Raw genomic sequence first — 25,452 nt, forward strand, 5'->3', positions numbered from 1 at the left:
CTTTAATTTTCCCATTGTTGATCTGTTAGCAACTGATCAAGTCTTACAATCTATTATATCAGGCATTGATTGGTTGTCTCTGTGTAAAATATGTAATCCTTTCTAGACCTGTTGAGGTGTGGGGCATCGCAGCCTCTTGGCCTTTTCTTTGCTCCTCTTGAGTTGCAGCCAGGAGGGTCTGGCCCATGGACATAGTCAAGGGGGGACAGGGAAGGGCAGCTTCCCCCCCGAAATCAATAAAAATACATGGCTAACTGAGGTTTTGCCTCCCCTAATGAAAAGCCTTTCCTCCCATAGTCTGGCCTTCCATTATCTTTTCACCTCCTCCATACCATCCCATTTATCTCAAGTCACATTCAACCTGCTGTCAATTTTTCTTTCACAGCAAAGTATTTTATCTTTACAAGTTGTTTACAGGTTATTTAAAAAGGGCAACAGTGATTTACATTAAAGGAAATCAGTTTAGCTGACTAGAAAGAGACACAGCCTGCGCTGAGGCTAGGAACTGCATCCTACTTGTACATATTTTTCTGTTGCCAACAGTGTGGGCAACACTTCTACCTTGATCAACATTTGTTAGTCGCACCAAGGGCAACATAAACATTGCTTTGGTTATGTCAACTCGTGGAAACAAGTCATGCAGTTGCAGTGTACTCATTGCACTTTTAAAACACATCTGAAACACACACGTGAATTCTGGGTGCTGTAGTTTGTTAAGGGTTGCTGGGAATTATAATTCCGTGAGGGGTAAAGTGCAGGGCTCTTGGGGGAAAGAATGTGCTTCTATTGTGCTTTAAAGGTATAGCGATTAGGCAGCATAATATGAAAGGCTTTGGTTCCTGCTCTAAATAACTTGGGAGGTCTCCCTATTGATCATGTTTATGTCTGCTTCTTCATGGACACTTTTTTCCAGCTTTGACCCAGCCCTCCTTCCTGGAAATGGGAATGTCTACATGTCTAGATTTGCTTTTTTAAAAAAGACATTAGTGCTAACACATATTTGTGCATGATATGCAATTAGCTCCTTTACCGTTTTTAAGTGTACACTTAAGATCTTTTATACGTAAAGTGCCCTTAGGATAAGTTTGTTCACATTAAGGGAGTCTCCTTTTGAAAAGGGTGGAGTGCTGCTGTTGAAACCTGCACTGATATAGAAAAAATAGGGGTAGTTGGCTTTTGCTGCCCAATTCCCCAGGGGACTGAGTCCCCAAAGTCCATGATCAGTGAGAGATGGATGGATGGATCGAGGCAGGATAAAGTGAAAGCAAGACAGATCTTTATTTTTCTGTTTCAACAGAGTTCCCTCCACTCCTTGCAAGGAGGCAAGAGAGACCCCGAGCCAAGAAGAAACATCTCTTTTAAGGGTTTGCATTTTGCCATGGAGAATAAGCGCATCCCCTCTACAAACATTCAGAAATTATATCACACACAAGGTGAGGTTACTGTGGCTCAGACAAGCCAAGGTGTGATATTTCTGAGGATTTAGCAAGTTTTACATAGTTCCAGACACAGTTTACAGAAAACATTAGCATTTGATAAGATGTTCAGGCTGCCCGTCAGACATCCCTCAATGCAGAGCATCTGGGAGAATAATGACAATACAAAGGAGGTTCATAGATATAGGAGAGGATTGCTGTCTGCCTACCTGTTCGCAGGCAAGGAGGATTTAGGAGGCAGAGGAAATATTTATAGTCTTCAGGAGATCCAAGATGGCTTTTGGATTGCTCTCCTGTACAATTTTAGACGTGTGGTTTATATACTTATGTATGTGCAATTATCAACATTTATTCTATATCTGAGACCTTAGAATTCCTACAACACACCTTATACTCTCTCTCTCTCTAGAATCATTCTACTTTCATTGAATACAGTCATACCTCAAGTTGAAGTAGCTTCGGGTTGAGCGTTTTCGGGTTGCGCTCCGCAGCGACCTGGAAGTAACGGAACGCGTTACTTCTGGATTTTGCCACTCGCGCATGCACAGACGCTCAAAATGACGTCACACGCAGGCGAGGAAGCAGTGAATCACGACCCGCGCAAACACGGGTTGTGTTTGCTTCAGAATGCGAACAAGGCTCCGGAACGGATCCCGTTCGCATCCAGAGGTACCACTGTAAATATATACAGTATGTACACAGAAAGGCAAGCTGTCTACTAGAGCTTAAAATCTTTGGTCTTCATTTGTAAGCAGACTGTTGTCCTGAGGATTTTGTCCTCTCTTTGTAATTAAGTGAAGTCACTCATCTAAGACCATCTGCCAAATCCAGCTGTTCAGAAACAGCAGAATGCATATTACATGCAAATGCACGTAACAGTATATTTCTTGGAGAAAGGCCATAGCCCACTAAGGTACTTATGTAGACCTACTGGCCTCCATTTTCATAATTAAAGCAAGGTCTGGAAAACCTTGCTTAAATTCACTTTTTTGTAAGTGAAAATGGAAGGCCAGTGAGTCTACACAAGTACCTTAGTGTACTATGACCTTTCTCCAAGAAATATACTGTTACGTGTTTAAACAAGTTGTGTTCAACTTCTTGTATATGCTACCCATAGAAATTATAGGATATTGTATAGAGTGCATTAACTTGCTTGACATGTTACATTCTCAAAAGTGTTCCTGTTAACGTTTGCACCTCCTCTCTGCTTGCTGGAATCCTGGCTGTCCTTACAAGTGAGGCAGCAAAAACTTGTCTGCTTGAACCCTCATCTCTCCTTCTGCTCTTGGCAAGCACACACACAACATGACTTCTGAAGACCATTACATACCCACTCATTAACAGGAGCAGTTTCTTGCCAGAGGAAAGAAAGAATTGCTGGCCTGGCCTTTAAAGAAAGAAAGAAAAATCTTGTTATCTTTAGTTCAGAGAGTTCCATTCCTTCTCTATTACACAGCATTGCCAGCAAAGGTTACAGGGGCTGGGGCAGCAATAACCCTATCTCCCAACGCAAGTCTATAATTGCTTGATGTAAGTCAGCTGATAGGTGAAAGACCCAGGAAAATGCAGATAAAAGTTAAAGGTAATGGGAGAAATTCAGCATCACCATCTTCTAATCATTTGGCGCAAGCATTTCTGTTTGCCAAGAGCAACAACCTCCTCTCTCCTCCCCTGCATGCTGTGCTGAGGGTTCTCCTGACTCTCCCAAGTGAATTTGGGGAAATGCGTGGACAGGAGAAGGAGAAGAAAAGCCCTGTTGCATTAGCAGGAGCCCTTGGTCTGACTTCTGCTAGAATGCAGAGTTAGCTGAATCTAGGCCAAAGTCTTATTTTTATTAAAACAACTGTATTTTAAACAAAGGTGTAGAGTGAGGTCTTAAATTTTAATAAATAATAATAAATATACTCAGTAGTAAGAATATTTCATGGCTGCCTGACCCATTTCATCTGGTATATAGGCAGTGGAATAGCTGAGTTATTAAGAGCATGAGACTCATAATTTCAAGGTCATGGGTTTGATCCCCACATTGGGCAAAAAGATTCCTGTATTGCAGGGGGTTGGACTAGATGATTCTCATGGTCCCTTCCAACTCTATGATTCTATGAAGATACTGAGTCATAATTAAAACCTATTTTGGAACTGCTTCTGATATTATATTTATAAGAAATATGGAGTGGACTTGTAAATATTACACCTTTCCTTTTGATTTACTCAAGCGTACAATAAATTCACTAACCAAACTATGTCATATATTCAACTGTTCTTGCAATCTGGATATTGCCTTAAAAGTAGCGTTTAAACTGTTCTAGACATCTTCATTTTATCTCACTGGTGAAATGGGATTCTGAAGCTATTTATGAAGACCATCAGGCTGTTGTTTCGTGTGCTTTGTTCAGAATGCTCCAAGAGAGGCACAGAAAAGGCCCTGTTATTTATTTTATGTCCATCCACCGCACTTTAGACTGTGGGGAGAATACTGAGCAGGGCTGTCCATGAGCAGGACAAAAACAAACAAACAACCAGTTAGATTAATAATACCAAATATGATTTTGGGAAGGTCTACATACCAGGAGTTGGAAAATATATGACAGACCTACATCATCACACTGTTTTGGCATGAAGCAACATAAAACTACCAGATTAAGGGAGGAACAACTGGGAATACAAGACCCAGTGTGCTATTCGGAAATAATCTATTTTTGTGACATGGTTCCAGAGCAATGTGACTTAAAGGAGGAGGCAGTTTAATATGGGCAGAGATTATTCCTGTGCCCTAAAGATAAAAAACAGCACCTTAAATTAAGTCTGAAAACCAGAGCAGATGTTATAATTCTCTCTCTCTTTTTTAGGAGAGTTATAATTGTGACCTTCCAGCTTCACTTAATATTATGGTGGTGGCAGTCTGAAGCCATTTAATTTTCTTAACTGTCTTCCTAAACATCTCCAGATGTACTGCAATAATGCAACCTGGAAGTGACTAGAGCAGGAGAATGAATGAAGTTAGGCCAGGCTTTGCACAAAAAGGGAACCAACTGGAACTAGCAAAGAGGGCACTCCACTACTGCATGATCACTCAGGAGCATGGCTGGTTCCAGAATCACCTTCAAACGGCAAACCTGATTCTAAGGTTATGCTCTTCTAAACCAAATGTCTTTCTTTGAGATAATTACTTTACCTGTGATGTCTTGCTTTAAGATAATCATCTTGGTGCTTGGGAGAATAATACGTCATACATTTGTGCCCCAGGCAAACATGTGTGCAGAAGGACAGCACACTTGATAATGTCATAGCCTACCATAACACTTCCGTCTTGGGATCCATTTATCGCTGTGAGGTCTCAGCATTGTATGGGAATTATGGGCATCAAAAGCAGTCAATGCAAAGAACAGCTATAGTAGTGCTTGCTTGATGATAAATAAAAAGGAAAACATTAATGCATTATTCTTAGCCTTAATAAGAAAGTGCTGGGGAAGGCAGATCTAGCTGTATACTCTTGGAGGGGACTGATTCCAGTGAACTGTTCACAAATTCCCAATGTATTTGCATCTTCAGGCTGTCTTCTGTAACTTGTTTAAATATTTGTTTGTGCACTCTTGCTCATTAGTTCACAAGTAGGCAGAGAAGTTAAAGAATGTTCTCATTCTTTCATTCTCTGTTGGTCTATATGTGAAAAGACTCCTTTATCTTAGGCCTCTTTAACCAGGCCTTGGGCTGATTGACATCCAAGGCCCTTTTAAAATGTGATGTGGAAGAGAGGATTATTGGGTTGTCTTTGTTTTTATTATGTATTTTGTGTTTTTTATATTATAATTTTTATGTTGTGAACCACCCTGAGATCTATGGGTATAGGGTGGTATAAAAATTTAATTAATAATAATCTTAGGCAAGCCAGTTACTGTCAGTGTTTTCAAATTGTGCTCTCCATGAGTCCAAAAATAACTACCGATATATGATTTGTCGTAAACTCAGGGAAACCCCAAGCTAGTGAGCCCCACTTGGGCTGTGGGTCCTTGCCTGCCTTCCATCAGAACTGACAGCTTGAGGTCAGGGGTGGTACATCCCATTTCACCACTTGAGGCAAAATAGGAAGTGCCATCCTGCTCTGCCACACCACCACCACCCACAGGATACTCACCGCCACTGTGCCACCTGCCGGATGCACTGGTAGCTGTACCATACCCTCCAACATTTCTCCGATGAAAATAGGGAAGTCCCATGCCATCATGATAATTTTACTAAGGATAAGGATACCACATTTCATCGTATGTGAATGTGGTGCAGTGGTTAGTGTTGAACCAGGAGCTGGAAGACCAGGGTTCAAATCCCATTTAACCATGAAGCTCCCTTGAGCTGGCCACTGTTTTTTAGCCTGAGTGTATGTGTTGCGAGTACAAAATGGGAGATATACGCCACTTTGAGCTTATTGGGGGAAAGGTGAAATATAAGTGTAATAATAAATAAAAATAAACAAAAGGCCTGCCTGTTCAGTCAGCATCCATCTGTCTTGGGAGACAATGGAGGAATGCGCCTTTAAGGGTGAAGTCAAACTGTTGGAAGACTGCAGGGCTTACTGTGGCTGTAGAGACCAATACAGGAGAGACATGGTTTATTGCAGCTGGGGCAGACGAAGGTGTCTAGTTTTGCTATTACAGATGCACCACGGCGTTTCTTCTCTCTGCGCTCCTCCAAGCGGTCATCCCTTCCCTGGACATATTCAGGACAAAGAAAATAAGGTTCACAAAAGAAATGCACCCTGCAGGTACTCAAGAGTACTTTATCCTTGCGTCATAAAAAATCAGAACAAACCACCCTGTTATACAAGGTGAGGAGCCGTAATTTTTGAAAACGAACATTAGCACCTTTAGAGCGACACCCCTTTCAAGGAAGTGTTTTAAAGTTCTTTGCACGGTGCTTGGCCACCTTTCTCTTAATAAATTCCTCACAGAAGCTATTTTTGCCTCTGGAAACAGCGCGACCGGCAGCCCACCGGGCAGCGAAAACCAGGGCCTTCGTTCTGGTGCGGCGCTCTCTGCCTCAGTCCATCCCGCGCCCGCCTGGGTGGCAGCCTCCTCCAGATTGCTTTTCCCGCCCAAAGGCCCGGGCGCCGCGAGGCAGGCGAAACGCCTTGGGGCGGGCTCGTCGCCGGCGCCTCCCTCCAGCGGCGGGAACCCGCTCGCAGCCCCAGCAAAGGTTATCTCGGTCAGGACCGGTTAGCGCCGGTCGCCCAGGCGAAGGGGGTGTGCGCGGGAAAGGCGGAGTCCGCCGGGGGAAGACCCCACCTCCGGAGAGATGACAGAGCCAGTCAAGAGAGCGCAGCGCGGCTGCCGCTGCCTCATACCCACTCGGCGGTGTGCGCTCCGCTGCTGCGTCTCCGTCAGCCTCCCGCCGCCGCCGCCGCCATGCGAGATTACGACGACATCATCGCCTTCCTGGGCGAGTGGGGCCCCTTCCAGCGCCTCATCTTCTTCCTGCTCAGCGCCAGCATCATCCCCAACGGCTTCAACGGCATGTCCGCCGTCTTCTTGGCCGGCACCCCGGAGCACCAGTGCCGGGTGCCGGCCAGCGCCAACCTGAGCCGCGAGTGGCTCAACGCCAGCATCCCGCTGGAGGAGCGCGGCGGGCGGCAGGTCCCGCAGCGCTGCCGCCGCTACAGCCTGGAGGCCCTGGCCAACTTCTCCGCCCGCAACCTGGTGCCCGGGCGGGACGTCAACCTCAGCCAGGTGGAGCAGGAGAAGTGCCTGGACGGCTGGGAGTACAGCCGAGAGCCCTACCTCTCCACCATCGTCAGCGAGGTAGGGAGGGGCGGCGGGCAGGCGCCGCAGCAGCTGCTCGGAGGCAGATTATTATGACTGGGCTGTGGCGCGTGTGTGTGTTTGTGTGCGGAAGCGTCAGCTGTGGGTGGAAGGGAGAGTGAACTGCGTGTGTTGCCGGCGTGAGGGAAAGGAGGCGCGCGTGTCTGGAACCTCGGAGTCAGAAAATGGAGGAGCGGGTCGGGGCTCAGGAGGGGCCTGGTCGGCTGCAGCACGCGCAGAAGATGCGCTCCGGGGCCGACGCGCCGCCGAGCTCCCCTTCGTAAGAGCGGAGGCCGGCTCCGGCTCCGGCTCCGGCGCCTGTCCTGGGGGCACGTGTCGCCCGCGCGGTTGTATTCGTTTCTGCTGCCGCCTGGCTCACCGGAGGAAGGGTTGCATTTAGGCTGCGCGGGGTCTTCTTCTCATGCTTTCCTGCTTCTCTGGCATTGTCTCGTGCATCGCGCGGCACCTCGGTCCGTTTGCCTCTCTGAAGTCGTGGCACAAGCCTCTGCTCCTCGCCCTTCCATGCGTAGGGACAATGCTGCTTTGTTCGTGATCTATTGGGTGTATGAGGAAGGGACCGAGAAAGGCCCTCAGGCAACGTACATGCATACATTGGGGCCCACGTAACAGATCCCGGTCAATGCATTTAGCTTCGTATGGTTAAGATCCAGCAGTACCATAAGGGACCTGTTTACCCATCCAACCCAGGAAACATTTAGGGCCCCTACTCTTATAGCCGCTTGATGCCACGTCGCTATACGTCACCATTAGACCACTGACTGTTGAACGTGTGGACTGGCTCCATTGCAAAGTGTTGTATGTGCTGTGTGTAGGTGGATGATGTGTTGGTTTGGTTCACACGTGTAAATAAACTGAATGCACCCATAACATTTTGTGTTAATGGATTCTGCTCTCAAGGGAATCATATTAGAGGGGGGAAATCTGACTGCAAAACACAACACCAGAGTGAGGCTCTAAGTTATCTGATGGATCAGGCTCTTCTGGGTAAGAGAGCCATGATGCTGGGAAAGATTTGTTGTTTTGTACCCTTCTCCCTGTGTGTTGTTCTCCAGCTGTCACTCCCTTCCCAAGCTGCTTCTTACCATATGGAGGAAAACATAGGCACCCTTATGATCAGCAACCAGAATACTGCATAAGTACCTCCCATTGCCATCTGTATCCTGGACTGGTAGGCTACTGTAAAGAAATAAAAAACACAGCTATTGCTAGCATGCTAATTATGTCAGGTCAGATTAGATCAACTCCTTAGAGTTCTGTTGAACTGTGTAAGTGTGGGCACTGGTGTGGAATAACATCAATGTGGTAGCTAAGGGTGTGTCATATAAAGGGTGTTGTCATAATACAATTTTAAAAACATGTTATTTCACCTCCTTAAGGGGAAGAAGAAAGGAGCACAGTCCAAAACAAATTAGATTACCGTAACTAATCTAGGATAAATCTGGTAGTAATAATTACCCAATTTCTAGAACTAATCTAGAGATCACATCAGATTTCTCTTTTTTCATTTTTTTTTAAATCTTCATGTCACAAACAATTGTTCTATTGGAATAGACTGTTTTGTAGTTGATAGTTGAAACTCTGACTCATTTCTGAAACATTCATGCTTAATATTTGGAGGATTATGGATTATGTTAACCCAACATGTACCTTTTGTATATACTCGAGTGGTAACATTAACAGTCCAATCCTATATCTGCTGACTCAAAAGTAAGCCCCATTGAGCTCAATGGAATTTACTCCCAGTAAACTGGTCAGGCCACTGTTCAGACTTGCTTGTTTGGGAACCGCTACATTGCCTCATGTTATGGATGCTATCCGGGAGACTGCTTGAAAGACTTATCAATTTAAACTCTATCCTTTCTGTAGTTTAATACTGTTTAGACATTTAAATGAAGACTTGACTATTCTTAACTGACTCTTGTTGGTCCTGAAAATGGGGTCAGTGAAACGCAACATATAGTTATGAATAAGACGCACAAGCCCATTATTTTTATTGTGATCTTCCGAAATATCTGAAAAAGCACCACATCTTACCAGTAGTCAGTGAACTGCAGTTTTAAGTTGATGTGGGGTCTTTCAACAAGATTGACTGTGCATTAAGTCACTGGATGCTATAATGTTTCCTAATACCAGTTGCTGGAGGCCACAGAGGAGAGAGTGCTCCTGTGCTTATATCCTGCTTGCGAGTTTCTCACAGTGGATGGCCACTGTGAAAACAGAATGTTGGACTAGATGGGCCATTGGCTTGCTCTTGCTCTTATTATGTATGCAGTTGTTTCCAAGTCTTAAATACTTCCTCAAAGTCTTCACTTTGCAGAAAGACAGAGAGAGCATTTCCTAGCCACTCACAAAATAGTTCTTCTAGCATTTGTTTCTGTTGTGGTTGCTGTGTTGAATAGAGTTGTACAGGGCCACCTACAGTGATAGGCAAAAATATTGTCCCTTCGTTCCTGCCCTAGCAGCATTTTGGAAACCTTGTGTTGAGGTGGATGTTGTTGTTGTTGTTACAAAATGTTTAGATGCTCCTTTTCAGTTTAAAACTCTTGGGGTATCTCACATAAAACAGCAACAGATACAGTATAATAAAACAGTGTTAGCTGACCTTTATCATGAGCAGGAGAGTACCGTATAATCCTGTTGTTGCTTGACCGTAGTATCCTCCTAAACTGACTTTGTGCAGTGGGATTGATGGCACTGTAATTCAAAGCAGGCAACAGACTTTGTAGAAAAACTGTGTGTGTGTGTGTGTGTGTGTGTGTGTGTGTTGGGGAGAACAGCAATACCGAATTGGCCTGAATATAAGCCTCCCTTTCCCCCCAAATTCTGACCATGAAAAGTTAAGACTTATGCAGAGTGCGCATAAGTCCACCCCTCCCCATTATGCCCTGTTTTCAGCCGTGCATCAATCAGATATGCGTAAAATGGTTGCTGCCTGTTGTTAACTTCTAGCTTTAGGACAGTTCACAGAGTATGGCTTTGTCCAACTGTTCATCAGCCCACTGGCATTTGCACTATGGGGTCCTTCTACCATAAGAAGAACCTGCTGGATCAGGCCAGAAGTCCATCTAGTGTAGCATCATGTTCTCTCAGTGGCCAGCCTGTAGGAAGGTCACAAGCAGGACATGAATGCAACAGTGCTCTCACTGCAGTGGTCTCCCAGCGTCTCATATTGAAATAGTGAAGCAGAACATGGCCACCTTGACTAGTAGCCATTGATAGCCTTATTTTCTACGAATTTTTCTAATCCTCTTTAAAGCCATCTGATGGCCGTGACTACCTCTTGTGTAAGCCAATTCCATAGTTTAACTATGTGCTGCATGAAGAAGTACTTTCTTTTGTCTGTCCTGAATGTTCCAAAATTCAGCAATCTTCCAGAAGTCCAGAGTGCTCTGATTTCTAGTGTTAGGAGAGAGGGAAAACACTGTATTCACGTTGTTTCATACTATGCATAATTTTATACACCTCTAATTGTGTCACCTCTCACTTGCCTTTTCTCTAAACTTAAGAAGCGCTCAATGTTGTAACCTTTCCTCATAGGTGAGTTGGTCAGTACTCTTGCTTCTGAGATGAGCCGACCAGAATTGTACACAGTATTCAAAATGGATTCATGCCTTCGGTTATGATATTGACAGCCTTATTTTCAGTCCTTTTCCTATTGATGCCTACCATCTTGCCCCTAATGCTTTTTAACATAACATTGAAGCCTTTGGGTGCAGTCATTAGGATATTTGGAACATATTTGGAACATGGTGTCATCAGTATACTGAAGACACTCAGCTCTACGCTGTCACATCTGAAATCAATTGAGACGATGCAAATTCTGTACCAACATAGCTCGAGTCAGTGATGGGCTGGATGAGGCCAGTAATCTGAAGCTGAATCTTGTTAAGATGAAAGCTCTATGGATAAGTGGTTCCTAAGTTTGAGAAATTCACAGGTTGCCTATTCTTGATAGGTTTGCACTCTTCCTTAGGAGTACTCTTAAATCCATCATTGTCACTCAGTGGCCAATAGTGCTTTTTCCAGCACATATACCATCTACACCTGTTCCTTGACAGGGATAGCTTGGTCTTAGTGATGGAGGCTTTAGTAACCTCTACATTGTACTATTGGAATGCGCTCTATGTGAGGCTACATTTGGGGTGGTTTGGAAATTTCAGCTAATGTAGAATGCTGTGGTCCAGAGCGGCTCCACATTAGCGTATTGCACAGCTAAAAGCTCTACACTGGCTTCCGGTACATTTACCAAGTTCAAGATATTAGTGTATAAAGTCCTAATGGCCTCTAATGCTTTCTACACCTACCAGAGCACTATCGTCATTGGCTGAATCCTCCTAACTGTCCCACAGCTAACTCATATTCGTTCAGTTTCTGTGCAAAGCAAGGTTTTTCACATTATGGCACCAGTAATTTGGAACACTGTTATAAATAACATACAAATAAGGTGTTAAAACCAATAAAAGCCAACAAGCAAACAAGAGCTGGTAAGGTAAAGGAAAGGGGACCCCTGACCATTAGGTTCAGTCATGGCCGACTCTGGGGTTGTGGCGCTCATCTCACTTTATTGGCCGAGGGAGCCAGCGTACAGCTTCCAGGTCATGTGGCCAGCATGACTAAGCCGCTTCTGGCAAACCAGAGCAGCGAACGGAAACGCCGTTTACCTTCCCGCCAGAGCAGTACCTATTTATCTACCTGCACTTTGGCGAGCTTTCCAACTGCTAGGTTGGCAGGAGCTGGGACCGAGCAACGGGAGCTCACTCCATTGCGGGGATTCGAACCGCCGACCTTCTGATCGGCAACTCCTAGGCTCTGTGGTTTAACACACAGTGCCACCACTTCACCAGCGGAGCTGGTAGGCCTGGGCAAATAAAAAGGTATGGAAGAAATGCCTTAAATAAATAAATGAAAAATGTTTTCATTTACGGTGTAGCCACATGCACTGGCTGCTTAAGTGTTATGCACACTTTTAAAGGTGCACCTTATCAGAGGCATAGCTAGGGGGCGGTGGGCACTTGGGCCTGCAGTGCACCCGAGCCACATGTCTCTGGGAGTGACGTGGTGGCTTGGGTGTCTGCAGGCTCCGCGCTGTCTGAAAGGGCAGTGTACGGTTTGCACCTGCCCGCTGCCGCCTCCTCAGGATGCTAGTCTACGGCTGAGGGGGAGGCAGCAGGTGGACTGCATGCAAGCTCCATGTTGTGCAAAACTACTGTAAACTACAATGTGTTTCAGTGATGATGGTTTAGACCTTAGCCTGGGGCTTCCGTGCTCCCTATCCATCCTTCTTTCATGTACTCTGATCCCACCCACCCCACCCCCCGCTGACGTCCTGGTTTGCTGTAAGCATAGCTTCCCCCACTGCATCCAGTCCAGGTGAAGCATGTTTTTTCTGCAGACCGTAGTTGGAAACCATAGGCCACATTTCTGTGTGCTCCTAAAGGACTGCAGCATTAAAATATATATGTGAACATGTGGAACAGATGCTCTTCCTTCCCTGTTTTCTTCCCTAGCAACAATTCTTTTTGCCACCATTTTAGCTGCATTTACCCTAGATAATAGCTGTCTAGGCTTACCGGTTGGACCATCTGTTGTCCATTGTCGATTTTGACAGAAAGCATTAGCATGATACAAATCTTTTCATCTGCATTGTTTCAACATTTGATGGTACTTGGGGACTAGGTTCTTGGAAATGGGGGCAAAACTACTTCATTGTACTGCTTTCCCCACATATACTTTGGCCAGCTTCTACTTTGATTTAAAGGTCTTTGTTAATTGTAAAAAATATATATGAGTAATTAGAAATGAAGCTAAGGGAGGGCACCCTGTCGAAAGGGCTTAGTACTTAGCCAATGTACGTATTCGGGGCTGTTTTAAATCAAATTGGCCTTATTTCTACAATTTCTATAAGTAAGATCTGCATATTTTTCTCTGTGTGTTTTGAGTTTCTAGGCCAAATTGAACATAAAATATGTGGCTTAGTTGGGAATGAGTTGTCCTGTGTGCTTCCCCAATCCCGATTTCCTAGCTTCTTCCCCGTGCAAGCCAGCTTCAGTACTTTGATTTTGGTCTCTTTAAACTAGTTCCCCATTATTATGCCTAAAACAGAAAACCAGTTGAATTCCACTCTTTCTATCAGACAGGATCAGAAGCCACAATCAAACTGTGGTTTCAGATCCTGATGAATCAACCAACACTGAAGTAAAATTCAGTTTATAATTTAATGGAATAGCAGACCAGATTCAGTTTGGTGCATGGATACGTGCTGGAAGTCTAAGGAAAAAGAGGATACCTTTTACTGTATGTGGTGGTTATGTAAGATCGTGAAAGCTTTTTGGGAAATGATTTATAATGAACTGGGGGGAAATGTTCAAGGTATCTTTTATTTTAAAAAGCTTTATTTTTGGGAATAATAGGTCAAGCGATACCCAAATGTCAGGAAAAAAAGTTTATTATGTATGCAACAATGCCTTATGATGATTTACGCACAGAAATGGAAAGAAGAAAAAGTTCCAACCAAGGAAGACTGACAGATAAAACTGATGGAGTATGCGGATAGAAACACATGTGGTTTCATTATTTGTATACTTTATTATAAAATTGGAAAAGGATAAATTATATTTAAAAAGGATTAATCTGGTGCATGAGGGGGTAGAGCAAAGGATAGGTAGCACAGTGGACCTGACACTTGTTCCTGGCATAAAAAAACCCTATGGTTTGTTAAGCCAGGAACATTATGTCAGAAACATCTCTTGATCTTGTTAGCTTTTTCAGCCTGCTTCCATGATTTTATCCCTTTGTTTCATTTTTACTTTCCCACAGGTTTCCAAAGATTGGTACCAGCTTTTTATTTTGTCAGGATTTGCCCTAAAGGCAGGCTTTTTGAGTTTTAGGCTCATGGACATTTGCTTCTTAGGCTAATACAGGTGCTCTGTTGTGCTTGAATTCTATGATGTTTCAGTTCATTGCAAGACTTGGTTTATTATCAATTCACCATGAGTTACAATTTATTTCTATAACTGTATTTGCCCATATATTGACTGTCTTTGTGTTCAGTGGTTACAAACAACAGAGCAAGGTATTTATGTCAACAATGTTCTGTTCTCACCCCACTATTTTGATTACTGGTGAAGGCTCAGGAATGTTCACAATTATTATTGCGCAAGGAAGTATTGACCTGTTTAAGAATGTTGTTGTTCCTTCTGAAGATGAGAAAGCTTGCAGGAATTTGTACCACTTCCTGTTCCCTTTATGGTTATTATTCCTACAGTTGCAGACCCACTGATATTTCTTTGACTTTGGTCCTGCAAACTACCTATATAGTACATTTGCCTCCTCCATTAGCTGGACCAATTTTTTTAATTCACAGTTGGCACTGTTGAGCCAGTCAGTCCCCTAGCTAGGATAAAGCTCAGGGGCTTCAGCAGGTGTCGGCAACCCTTGGCCCTCCAGATGTCACTGAACTACAACTCCCATCAGTCTTAGCAAGCAACTTCCGAAAGGCCAGACATTCCGCACACTTGGGCTAGGAGATGCAGCAAGCAGGGTGATATTGAAAGGAGATGGGGGCTGTGAGAAAGCAGCCTTTCCACAAAGTGTGTATTGTGAATGTGGCAGGAACAACATGATTGCTTTGCTTATATGTGATGGAGGGCTGGGTAATTGTGAAGTGAAAAGCTGGAAAGAGCAGAACCATGCCACAAATGCTACTTCGGAAGTATCTATTGTGTGGTTTACTGTAAACATTTCCAAACTGGTGTTGGTTATGGGAAAATATGACTTCTTTTTCCTTTGGGGAGTAGTAAAATCTCTGCCATCTTGAGATTTTAAAAAGTTACATTCTTGGCCTGCAGTTACAGAAGATTTGTAAACGTAGAGAGAGGAGCAGAAATGCACCATCACAGGGGTTAGACTGGAGAAAATAAAGTTCTCTCCTTTACTTCTGTTTTTCCTTTGAGATAGAAGAACCGAAAGCATATTACAGGAAATTAACTCATATTGGCCAGCACTGTGCACATTATGAGGTAGAAATAAGAAGAAAGTGTGAAAATCCTGTCTTGCCTTGATTTAAAAGTTGTTGCAGGATCATTTGGTTTTCAGGAGCAAACTAGATAGATGCAAATTATATAGATTAAATTCATCTATGCATTTAATGCATAGGTTCTTAAAAATGCAGGTTACATTAGTTGAGAAGGGTTGATAATGAATTGTATCAGGACAGGCTTGGAGAAGAATTCAAACACTTTCCTCCCCTGCAGTGTCCTGAGGAGAACCCCTTTTCTCAAACTGATATCTGCTGTGGGGAGGGATTACCCAGTGACTCAATGCATGGCCAGAAGGAGCCAGAATGAAAAACTGCAATTTATAGTGAGCCCGGAGATATAAAATATCTGGATTATTATTATTTTTTAAAAAGCTAACTTAAACCCAACTTTTATTTATATCCCACTCCATCTTATTAAATTACCGTATTTTTCGCCCCATAGGACGCACCGGCCCATAGGACGCACCTACTTTTGGGGGGGGGGAAATAAAGAAAGAAAGGATTAATCCCCCGACCCCAGCCCCCAGAACAGGCTGCTATCCGCAAGCCGTGGGAGAGCTGTGCAAAGTCGCGCAGCTCTCCCACGGCTAGCGGAGGACTGCGCAAAACCCGAAGCTTGGGGCGTGCTGAGCTCAGCGCGCCCCAAGCTTCTGGGTGCCGGAAAGCTCTCCGCTAGCCGTGGATGAGCCGCGCAACTTTGCGCGGCTCTCCCACAGCTAGCGGAGGGCTGCGCGAAGCCCGAAGCTTGGGGCGTGCTGAGCTCAGCGCGCCCCAAGCTTCTGGGCGCAGGCAAGCTCTCAGCTAGGCGTGGGAGAGCTGCGTCTCCTATGGCTAGCGGATAGCTTCCTGAAGCCTGGAGAGTGAGAGGGGTCGGTAAGCACTGACCCCCTCGCTCTCCAGGCTTCAGTGAAAGCGTGCATTCGCCCCATAGCACACACACACATTTCCCCTTCATTTTTGGAGGGGGAAAAGTGCGTCCTATAGGGCGAAAAATACGGTATATAGCATTGAAAATAATTCCAGCATTATGTTTATTTACCGGTTAGTGTCTGAAAGATCCATAGCTTCCTATTCAGAACTTTCACTTGGAGTTTCACAGCTTCAAAAAATAAAAGACACTTGAATCAAAATAATACTTTCAGTTCTTTCATGTCTTAGTTTGTTCCTTAATTAAATGTGGGCATCAATATTCATTTGATGCAGAAATCTGAGACAAATGAGAGCTCAAAGGATTCATTGTTCAAGGCCTTGCCACCATGTTACAGGAGCAATATGCTTGTGCAGATACCCAGATTATAAACATCTAAACATGGCACTGTATTGTTCAATATGTAAAAGTGCTTCCACTTAGGGCAGTGGCCGTAGGGAAGCACCCCCCCCCCAATCTAGGTGAGTGTGCATACATTGCACTAACAAGTTTAAGCTGGGCCAACAAACAGCTGTTTCCCATTCATGTCTCTCCCTTCCTTTGCACTTCAATAGTATTTCTTTTCTCCAGTTTTGTTTCATCTATAAGGCAGCAATTTCATGTTCTGGTCATCTTTAGTTTGTACACCAATATGATCTGGGTTTATTGTTGCTGTCTTTTTTTAATGCAGTGGCCGGACATTGCTCTGATTATTTTTAATACAACCTAACTGAAATGATTTCATTAATATGATTCCATGTCATTTTTATGGGTGATGACAGTTGCTATTTAAAATAAATAAATAAATAAATAAATAAATAAATAAATAAATAAATAAATAAATAAATGCCACAGTCTCTTGTAATGGAGAGCAGAAACACTAAAGCTGTGGTTATCTGTCTTTGCTTCACTAAGTCTTCTATTTTTATTTTTATTTAATAGATTTATATGTGTTTCTATGCCTTTCTTATAAAGTCTGTGGCCAACACTCTGGTAACCTCTAGGTTGAATTACTGCAATGCATCGTGCGAGGGGCTGCATCTGAAGGTGGTTCAGAAACTTCAGCTGGTGCAAAATTTGATGGCCAGAACAAGATTTGAGCTGATCCTGGCCTGACTGCTCTGGCTGCCAGTTAGTTTTCAGGCCCAATTCAAAGTGCTGGTGTTGACGTCTAAAGCCTTACGTGGCTCAGGACCTCAATACCTTAGAGACTGGCTCTCCACGTTTGAACTGACCAGGACCCTGCACTTCTCCTCTCAAGCCCTTCTCTATGTTTCCCCTACCCAAGAAGTTTGGAGGGTGACTACTGTTCATGAGAACAGGCTTTTTCTGTGGTGGCTCCCCATCTGCGGTATGGTCTCAGAAAGGGTTGCCTAGCGCCACCATTACATGTCTTTAGGTACTCAGGTCTTTGGCCATTAAATAATCTATGACAGGCATCCCCAATCTTTGGCCCTCCAGATGTTTCGGACTACAGTTCCCATCATCCCTGACCACTGGTCCTGTTAGCTAGGGAATATGAGAATTGTAGGCCAAAACATTTAAAGGGCCGCATTTTGGGGATGCCTGATCCTGTTAAATGTGTGTGGGTGTGACAGTTATGATTATTTTATTATGTCATTGTTGTGATCCATAAATTATGTTCTTAATGGTGTACACCACCCTGTGATCTTTGAATAAAGCGTGGTTTAGAAATCAAATAAACAAAAATGCCAGACTGCTATGTTGATTTTGCCAAAATAAAATTTTCCATAGAAAGGGGGGCATTTGCCATTGTGTCAGCATGTTCCAGACTGCAAAGTATGTTTTGGAAAAGGGCTGGATGTTATGGGAAGTAGTCCTAATCCACTTTAAGTCATGGGATCTGTGACACTTTAATAGAATTAGGATAACAGCTAATTTTCTTTTTGGGGGAAAAACCTAAATATGTTTCATAAGACTTCAAACACACAGCTTTCCCATGGAAAAAAAGTCAGTCTGATATCAATTTAATAATGCAGTCTAAGCATATAAAACAGTACATTTTTGTTGCCTCTCCCTTTTTAAGCTTGTTCCTGCAGTATTTGAATTACTTGTGTAGCCTTACCGACACCAGCATGCTGTGCCTGATGCAGGCTTGTGCTTCTTTACTACCTAATCTCCATACCAGATGGCAAATACATTTCAAAAGTGAGGGAAATTTTGAAAGCTGAGTGTGATATAACATTACATAGCATTTCATTTTTAAAAAGTTTATTTATTTATAATTTTAGATTATAACCAAAAAGAAAACATTTCAACAATAACTCTAACATTTTAAGCCTCAACTTCCCTCCCCCTTCCTGTGGTTCCTTAAAGTTGTTTTCATCTTTCCCTGCATATCCTAAATTATCTTGTCTTATTCTTTTTATTCCTCTATTATTATATATGTTTTGAAAACTGCAAGTTTTTACAATAATCCGGCTAACGTCTTAATTTGTTTACAGCTTGTATTTCAATAAACCATTGCCTATCCTTAATAGTTTGTTATCTTGATTTCTAATTCTTCCAGTAAGTTTTGCCATTTCTGCATATTCCATTGATTTCTGTAACCATTCTTCTCTTGTCAGAACTTCTTCTTTCCATTTTTGGGCAAATATCATTCTTGCAGCTGTAGTTCTATACATAAATAAGTTTCTATACTGCTTAGGTAGCTCTGACCCCATTATTCCCAAAAGAAAAGCTTCTGGGGTTTTTTTTTTACAAATATTATCTTAAAAATACTTTTTCAATTCATTATACAGTTGTACCTTGGAAGTCAAACAGAATCCATTCTGGAAATATTCCAAATTGTTCAAAAACCAAATCGCGGCTTCTGATTGGCTGCAGGAAGCTCCTCCAGCCAATCAGAAGCCACGGAAGCCCTGTCGGACATTCGGGTTCCAAAAGACTGTAGAGACCAATATAGGAGAGGCATGTTTTACTTCAGGTGAGGCAAATGAATGCATCTGGGGTTTTGCTATTATAGGTGCATCACAGCTTTTCTTCTCTGTGATCCTCCCAGTTCTTATTCCTCCTATGGTCACTGCTGTGGATACACGACCTGTGTCTCCAGGCACTACAATAATCTGCAATGGATTCTCATACAGCGGCGTTAATGTTGCCAGCCTTCATGTCATGATTGCAGACATCTTTGTAATGCAGAGATGGTCTGCCATAACAGCAGCCATAACAGATGGCTACCTTCTTTTCATAGACCCAAATAAATATGTGCTAGTTAGATACTTAGAACTGCTTCAGGACCACTGGATTGAGTGGTTTTAGAAGCTCCATGCCAGCTGTTTTAATAAGGCAAAGACCAATAAGGCATTGGCAGTATCTGAAGCCATGTGTATTAATTCACTTGACTAAAAAGGGAAGGCATGTTTGGGAATCCCAAGATGTGAACCAAGCTGGAACTCCGTTTGGCAGAAGCAGCCCATGTCATCAAGGATAGTAATGTAGGTTTATTCTGTAATGGACTAGTTGAGCATTTTTCCATGGAAAGCAGTGGTATGTAAACTACTTTCACCATGCTCTTTTTAAAAAAAGATAATCATTAAAAAAAGTATTGCGCTGGTATTTCTGACTGTTGTGTGCTGTGTATTTACAAGAGATTTACAGCCGGGTGCATTTCAGCTCAGAGGTTCTGTTGAGTTCATTGAAACTTACTTTGTATGTAGGTGTATGCACATGCAAGAGAGAGAGGGACCATGCCCAGGAAGATGGCCCACCTCAGATGCTCCAGCCAAACCACGGTTTTAGCTATTGGGCATATGCTGTGGACTTGTATGTCTGTGGCATTTATTATTTCCCTCCTGTACTTCTTGGTTTGAGATACAGTAACTATAAGTACAGTCTTTGACTGAACTGTCATGGACTATTGTCTTGAGGTACATTCTTTTTCCTTCGTTCTGTCTCTGAACATGTGCTTGTGAAAGGCGGGGGTGGTTGTTGTTTGATCCTTAGGTTGGGAGTGTATGGTTAGAATTATCACAAGTATGCGCCCTACCCCTGCTGGGTAGAGAACTACATAAAATAATTTTTTTATTTTTGATTGCCAAGAGATTTCCTAATAATAACTCTGTTTGATTGCCAAATGATTTCCTAATAATAAATCTAAATAAAGTTCCAACACAAACTGCTGTTTCTGTGTATAATCCACTCTGCACAATCCACTGATGTGATTTTAATGCCAGCTTTTGTTTTGGTAAACACATGTAGTAATGATGAATAATTTCCTTTTGCCATGACAACCAATAGCTATTTTGAGTTCCACATGCTTGGTATTATGGTTGCTTTCATAATTCTAGAGCCATTCTTTTTGGCAAGGCATTGTCATCTTAGGTTTTATAAAAGCAGTGAATATAAAACTGCTGTGGCCTTTTGATAGGGTTTTGAATGAAGAAAATTCGTTTTTCACTTTTGTGTATTCAGGGTTTTCCAAGGAATATGTAAATACTGGATCCTATCTTTGCGAAACTTTGCAAGGCTGTGGCCTGTGGCACCCTGGAGCAAAGAGGTATGTTAATTAGTAACTTCAGATTGGGTAATAGACTACTAAAGTCTTTTCTATGCCACAAGGAAAGTGTATTACTAGAGAAATTTCTCACATTAGAGAGATTATATGTTCTGATTATTCTCAGAACTAGTGCTCATGGCACAACTTTGCAACCACGTATAATCTCATATTAATAGTTAGGGTAGATCCTTTATTCATATAGGCAGTGTTCCTCTACATGTGCATAACAGAACTCTCCCTCTCAACCTCGCTTTCCTGGACATGCATAAGGCCCCATATGCAAAATGTATGTCACAGCACTCTGGAAATGAGGAGGCTTGTGAGTACTGCCTTAATCCCATCCAGTCCTCCCATTCTGCTCAGTAAAACTATGTCAGCAACATCCATTTGAGGATTCTGAATGGTGTAGAAGTGCTGACTTGGAATATTTATTTTAAATATCTGTACCCTGCTAGTTAGCTAAAGGCTCCCAGTAATAAGATAGCCTCTAGCCTCAGGCTTGGAATCTAAAGTGCTGAATGAAAAGGGAAAAAATACATCTCAAAGATGCCAAGAAGATTGAGGATTTAGGCATAATGAACATGCCAGCATACTGAACATCCTGAAAACAGCATATCTTTTTGGTATCTGAGAATTATTCTTCCTTTTTGCTCATTATTTTTGAATACTTTCTTGTTTTAGTGTGTGTGTGTTTTCTTAGTCTGAAATACACGATACAGAAGGAAAAGGTTTTGTAACTGAGGAAGAAAACAAATGAACTTGGGTGCTAGTTCTTGCCTGCATAGTTCTTGTAAGTTCTCACTGCCATTGTTCATTTGGCTGATGGATGGAACTAGGTTTGTCTTCCCTTTGCTATGATGTTCTTTCTGGGAGGCAGGGACAACAGCTTCTCATTGACCCTTGGTTCCCTGGTCAATGATTGAGGCACAGCACCCTGCCCTGTGGTCTCAGAATAACTTACACATGCAGCTCTCCTATTCCTAGTAATATCCCATTGTATGGTTCACAGGCAATGAAGAGAGAGTGCAAACGGGGGTCCAGTGCAAGGAAGAATCCTATCCATAGTGGATAATGATGAAGTTGAGGGATTGATAATTGCAGAAAGCCAAGGTCAGTCCTTCAGTATGGGATTCCAGTCCCTACTTGCACACTAGTAAATTGCACTGTTTTATGTCAAATTTCCAGAGACTTTGCCCTGTGATAATGTTTAATCAAATGACAGAAACTCGTTACCTAGTTAATGACTAACATAGCGCTTCTTTTGTTTTCTTACTGATGTATTGGTGCAGCCCTCATACTCAAGTGTTGTTAACCTTGTGTTTGGTAGTAAACCCAAACATAAGAGCTCATAAGAGCTTGCATGTTAGAATACATCCCTTCCAAACCAGCATGTCTTGTTTTCTGCATGCAGGAAAAAATGTATGGAGCAGTATTCAAATGTCTCATTACTTTTCCTTAGAAAAACAAATATCCCTAAGGTGGACCAAACATGTAGGAAAGAGGTGTCGATTACAATCTTCCTTGTTGCCAGCAAAAAGCAAGGATGAGGGAGGGCCAAATCAGTGGGGAGCATGACAGTAGCAAAGGATTAAAGACCACCCCACCTGTCACATACATACATAAACATGTGACAGCTATGTCACACATATGTGGTGACTATTATTTTAAATGGTCAACATAGCAGGAGTACCTTAGGGCAGTTGGAACTGTTTTAATTAAGTAAAATATTCCACAGTAACACACAATTACTGAAATCAGTTTGTCAAGTTATATGGCAGTAGCCTTCATGGTTCATGACCTGTTGGTCTTTAATGGTGTGTAACACTAGTTTATCTGGGGCATACAGCCTTAGTGACACCAACTCTCAAACTGTAGATTCTTACATTTCTGTCAAGTAATTAACTGCAGTCTACGGTGAACTAAGATCATACTGGCAACAGTTCAACTTAGCTGTTAAAATTCTAAATGGATATGACCACAGGTCTTTATATAACAATAAATAGTAGCAAAGAAAAAGTGTGTGCTGTACACTGCCCTGTGAAATGTCTCTCAGCTCTATCTGTTCCTTCCTTGGTTATCAGTGCTATGCACTTTGGTTCATAGAACATGAAGGTTCTTCTATGAAATATGCAAAATTCCGAAGATTATATATTAAAGGTAGGGGGTGGGGGTGCTGGCAGAACACTCTCCCCACCCCTATTCTTCTGTCATCTCCACTGTCTCTCTTCTTACCCTGAGAGAAGACGGAGGCTGGTACAATACTGACTGTTACTGCTACTGAGCCTACTTAAATGGGGAAAAACCATGGGGTAAAGGAGATATCTATCCAGGCAGGTAATCAGGCTCTAGGAGGATGGGGAGGAAATAATTGGCTCTCTCACCTGCTCTGGTCACTGTCTAGGGCATGGGTCAGCAACCTAAGGCCCATGGGCTGGAAGCAGCCCGCGGAGGTCGTTTGACCAGCCCACGAACCACCCCGAACCAAGTCGCCTGCTTGTGTGCTGCGCTAAACCAGCACGGCATGGGGACTCGCTTCCGCGGTGCTGGAAATTGCATCTGTGCATGCGCAAACGCTGGAAATCGCAGGCACGCGCATGCGATCCGACCCACGGAGGGATCTCTGCGGGACTGATCTGGCTCAGGCAAGATAAAACTTGCCAACCCCTGGTCTAGGGAGTAACTAGAAGGGTTGGAATTGAGCAGCAAGGTTTTTTTAAAAAACAAACAACTGTTTTCTAGAGAAAATCTTTAAAGATAATTATTTAATTTTAATTAATTATGCCATTTATAGGCTGCTTCATTTTCTGGGTGATTGAAAACAGCTTTAAAAGCAGTAAAAAATTAAAACTCACATCACAATAAAATACAGCAAAATGCAGCAAATAAAGCATGTGCGTTATAGAAACTTGTGGTAACTACAGAAGTCTATAATGGTAGATAGGCCTCCTGTTTTTACCATACTAATCCAAACTGGATTGCATAAGGCTTATATGTGTCATTTTCATAATGTGTCACACCCAGCGGTTTTAAAAAATAACAATAGTCATTTGAAAACTGTGTGTGTAAATATTTACCATTCCTTTTAATGGGTAGCCCTGTAAATTGTTGCCTTACTTGGAGACATTCCTTAAAGACCATAGGCAGGAACACACAGACACTTGAATTGTTCATGGGGTTTAGACACACAAACAGGCACTGGAATGTTCTTTTAAAAATGAAATCTGTTCCCCTTGAGCACTGTATTGGCCCGAATATAAGCCGCACCCAAATATAAGCTGCTCTGTTCCTCGCTTCTCCTGGCTGCATACTGGGGGGGGCAAGCCGCACTGCGTTGCTGGTGCCCTTTCCTCTTCCTCTCTCCCTTCCTGGCCTTGGGGGAGAGGACAGAATACTACGTCCAGGGCGAGCGCTGCTTTGCCGCAGTCCTGGCGCTGTTTGCCCCACGCTCCTGTCTGCATACCACAGGGTTGTGAATATAAGCCGCACTTTAACTTTTCATGGTCGGAATTTGGGGGGAAAGGGAGGCTTATATTCAGGCCAATGCAGTATTGCTGTTCTCCCCACCACACACACACACACACACACACACACACACACACACACACAGAGTTTTCCTACAAAGACTGTTGCCTGCTTTGAAACGCTCCTGCATTTCTTAGTGGAGATGATAAAACTGCTTTCCTTTTATTTTAAGAGGCAGTTGATTGGTTTTCTTCATTTCAAGTTCCCAAAAGGAAGTATTTTTCATGAGCTAATAAATTATTTATACCAAGGCTCTAGGAGTCACAATGTGAGAATAATGGGGCTGGATTCTCATTCCACCCTTCCTGCTGGCACTAGTGTTTTGCTACTCTTTAATTGTGTCAAGTTATGTAGCACGCTGGGTGCAAGTATTTCCTAGCTGATGCTGCACACCCTGATCCCAATCTTCTAGCCATCTGGTGAGACGAAATGTATTGTGATGCAAAACCAGGAAATCTTTACCAGATTTTTCCATAATAAATGGCTTCCCAGCTGCACAAATAAATATCCACAGTACAAAAGAGATATGTACAAAGTTGCAATGTAAAATTCTGTGGTGTTTCTGCTTCAGCCCCTCATCTTGGCAGCAATGAAGGGATAGTACTGGGGTAGTCAACTTCTTGACTATTTGGGAGACAATTCATTTACCCAAGTCTATAAGACATGGTAGTAGAATGCAACAGGGGACTGAATAATTTGCCTTTAAGTGCCTAGGACATAGAGTGGGAAATACCAGACTAGCTGTCCGGGGTTTGGAAATATGTTAGTTGTGTCTGGTGAAGGAAATGTCTTACCTAACCTGAGGCCAATGCAGTACTTCCCATAACCCTTGGGCTTTGGGGGACCAGATATGACGCACATGCAAGTATGCTGCGCAAGAGGCAATTTGGCTTGATTTTGTAAAAGTAATGGGGGGAAACAGAGGTGGTGAAGATAGCAAATTTAGGTGCGTCTTATCAGGGCTATGGGGAACTCTGGGGAGAAATTTATAGAGGCAAACTAGGTCATAGCTATTGTCACCCTTATTGGACTGTTGTTCCACAGCAGAAGTGAACAGATAATACTGGGCTGCCCATTGTTGAAGCTCCTTTTAAAGTGGTGTTGGAAGTGTGGTTATACAAGAGACAAGTCAAAATCTCAAAATTCAGCAAACTGTAAATTAGTCAGGAGTCAGGACTAACTACTGTATTGGCTAAATTTCTGAACTGCAAAACAAT

At 43.0% G+C, this 25,452-nt stretch overlaps 1 protein-coding gene and 2 long non-coding RNA genes across 3 annotated transcripts in view; 2 read left to right on the plus strand and 1 right to left on the minus strand.

Moving 5' to 3' along the window:
- Nucleotides 1-1,254: 1,254 nt before the first annotated feature.
- Nucleotides 1,255-6,499, minus strand: LOC310756354. The gene is made up of 2 exons (XR_014544827.1): nt 4,732-6,499; nt 1,255-2,823 (listed from the first exon to the last, which is right to left on the minus strand). It is a non-coding gene; the product is annotated as an uncharacterized lncRNA (long non-coding RNA).
- Nucleotides 6,500-6,716: 217 nt separating this feature from the next.
- The window catches only part of LOC310756330 (solute carrier family 22 member 4-like), a 52,981-nt gene continuing 34,245 nt past the window's right edge, over nt 6,717-25,452 (plus strand). Inside the window, exon 1 of the mRNA XM_083600140.1 lies at nt 6,717-7,228. Coding sequence (XP_083456266.1) covers nt 6,836-7,228 — 393 coding nt within the window. The 5' untranslated portion in view covers nt 6,717-6,835. The remainder of the gene's footprint in view (nt 7,229-25,452) is intronic.
- Nucleotides 9,053-18,465, plus strand: LOC310756356. The gene is made up of 3 exons (XR_014544829.1): nt 9,053-11,738; nt 12,106-15,711; nt 16,293-18,465. It is a non-coding gene; the product is annotated as an uncharacterized lncRNA (long non-coding RNA).

The sequence above is a fragment of the Podarcis filfolensis genome (genome assembly GCF_964270895.1).
Source record: "Podarcis filfolensis genome assembly, chromosome: 2".
NCBI classification, from domain to species: Eukaryota; Metazoa; Chordata; class Lepidosauria; order Squamata; family Lacertidae; genus Podarcis; species Podarcis filfolensis.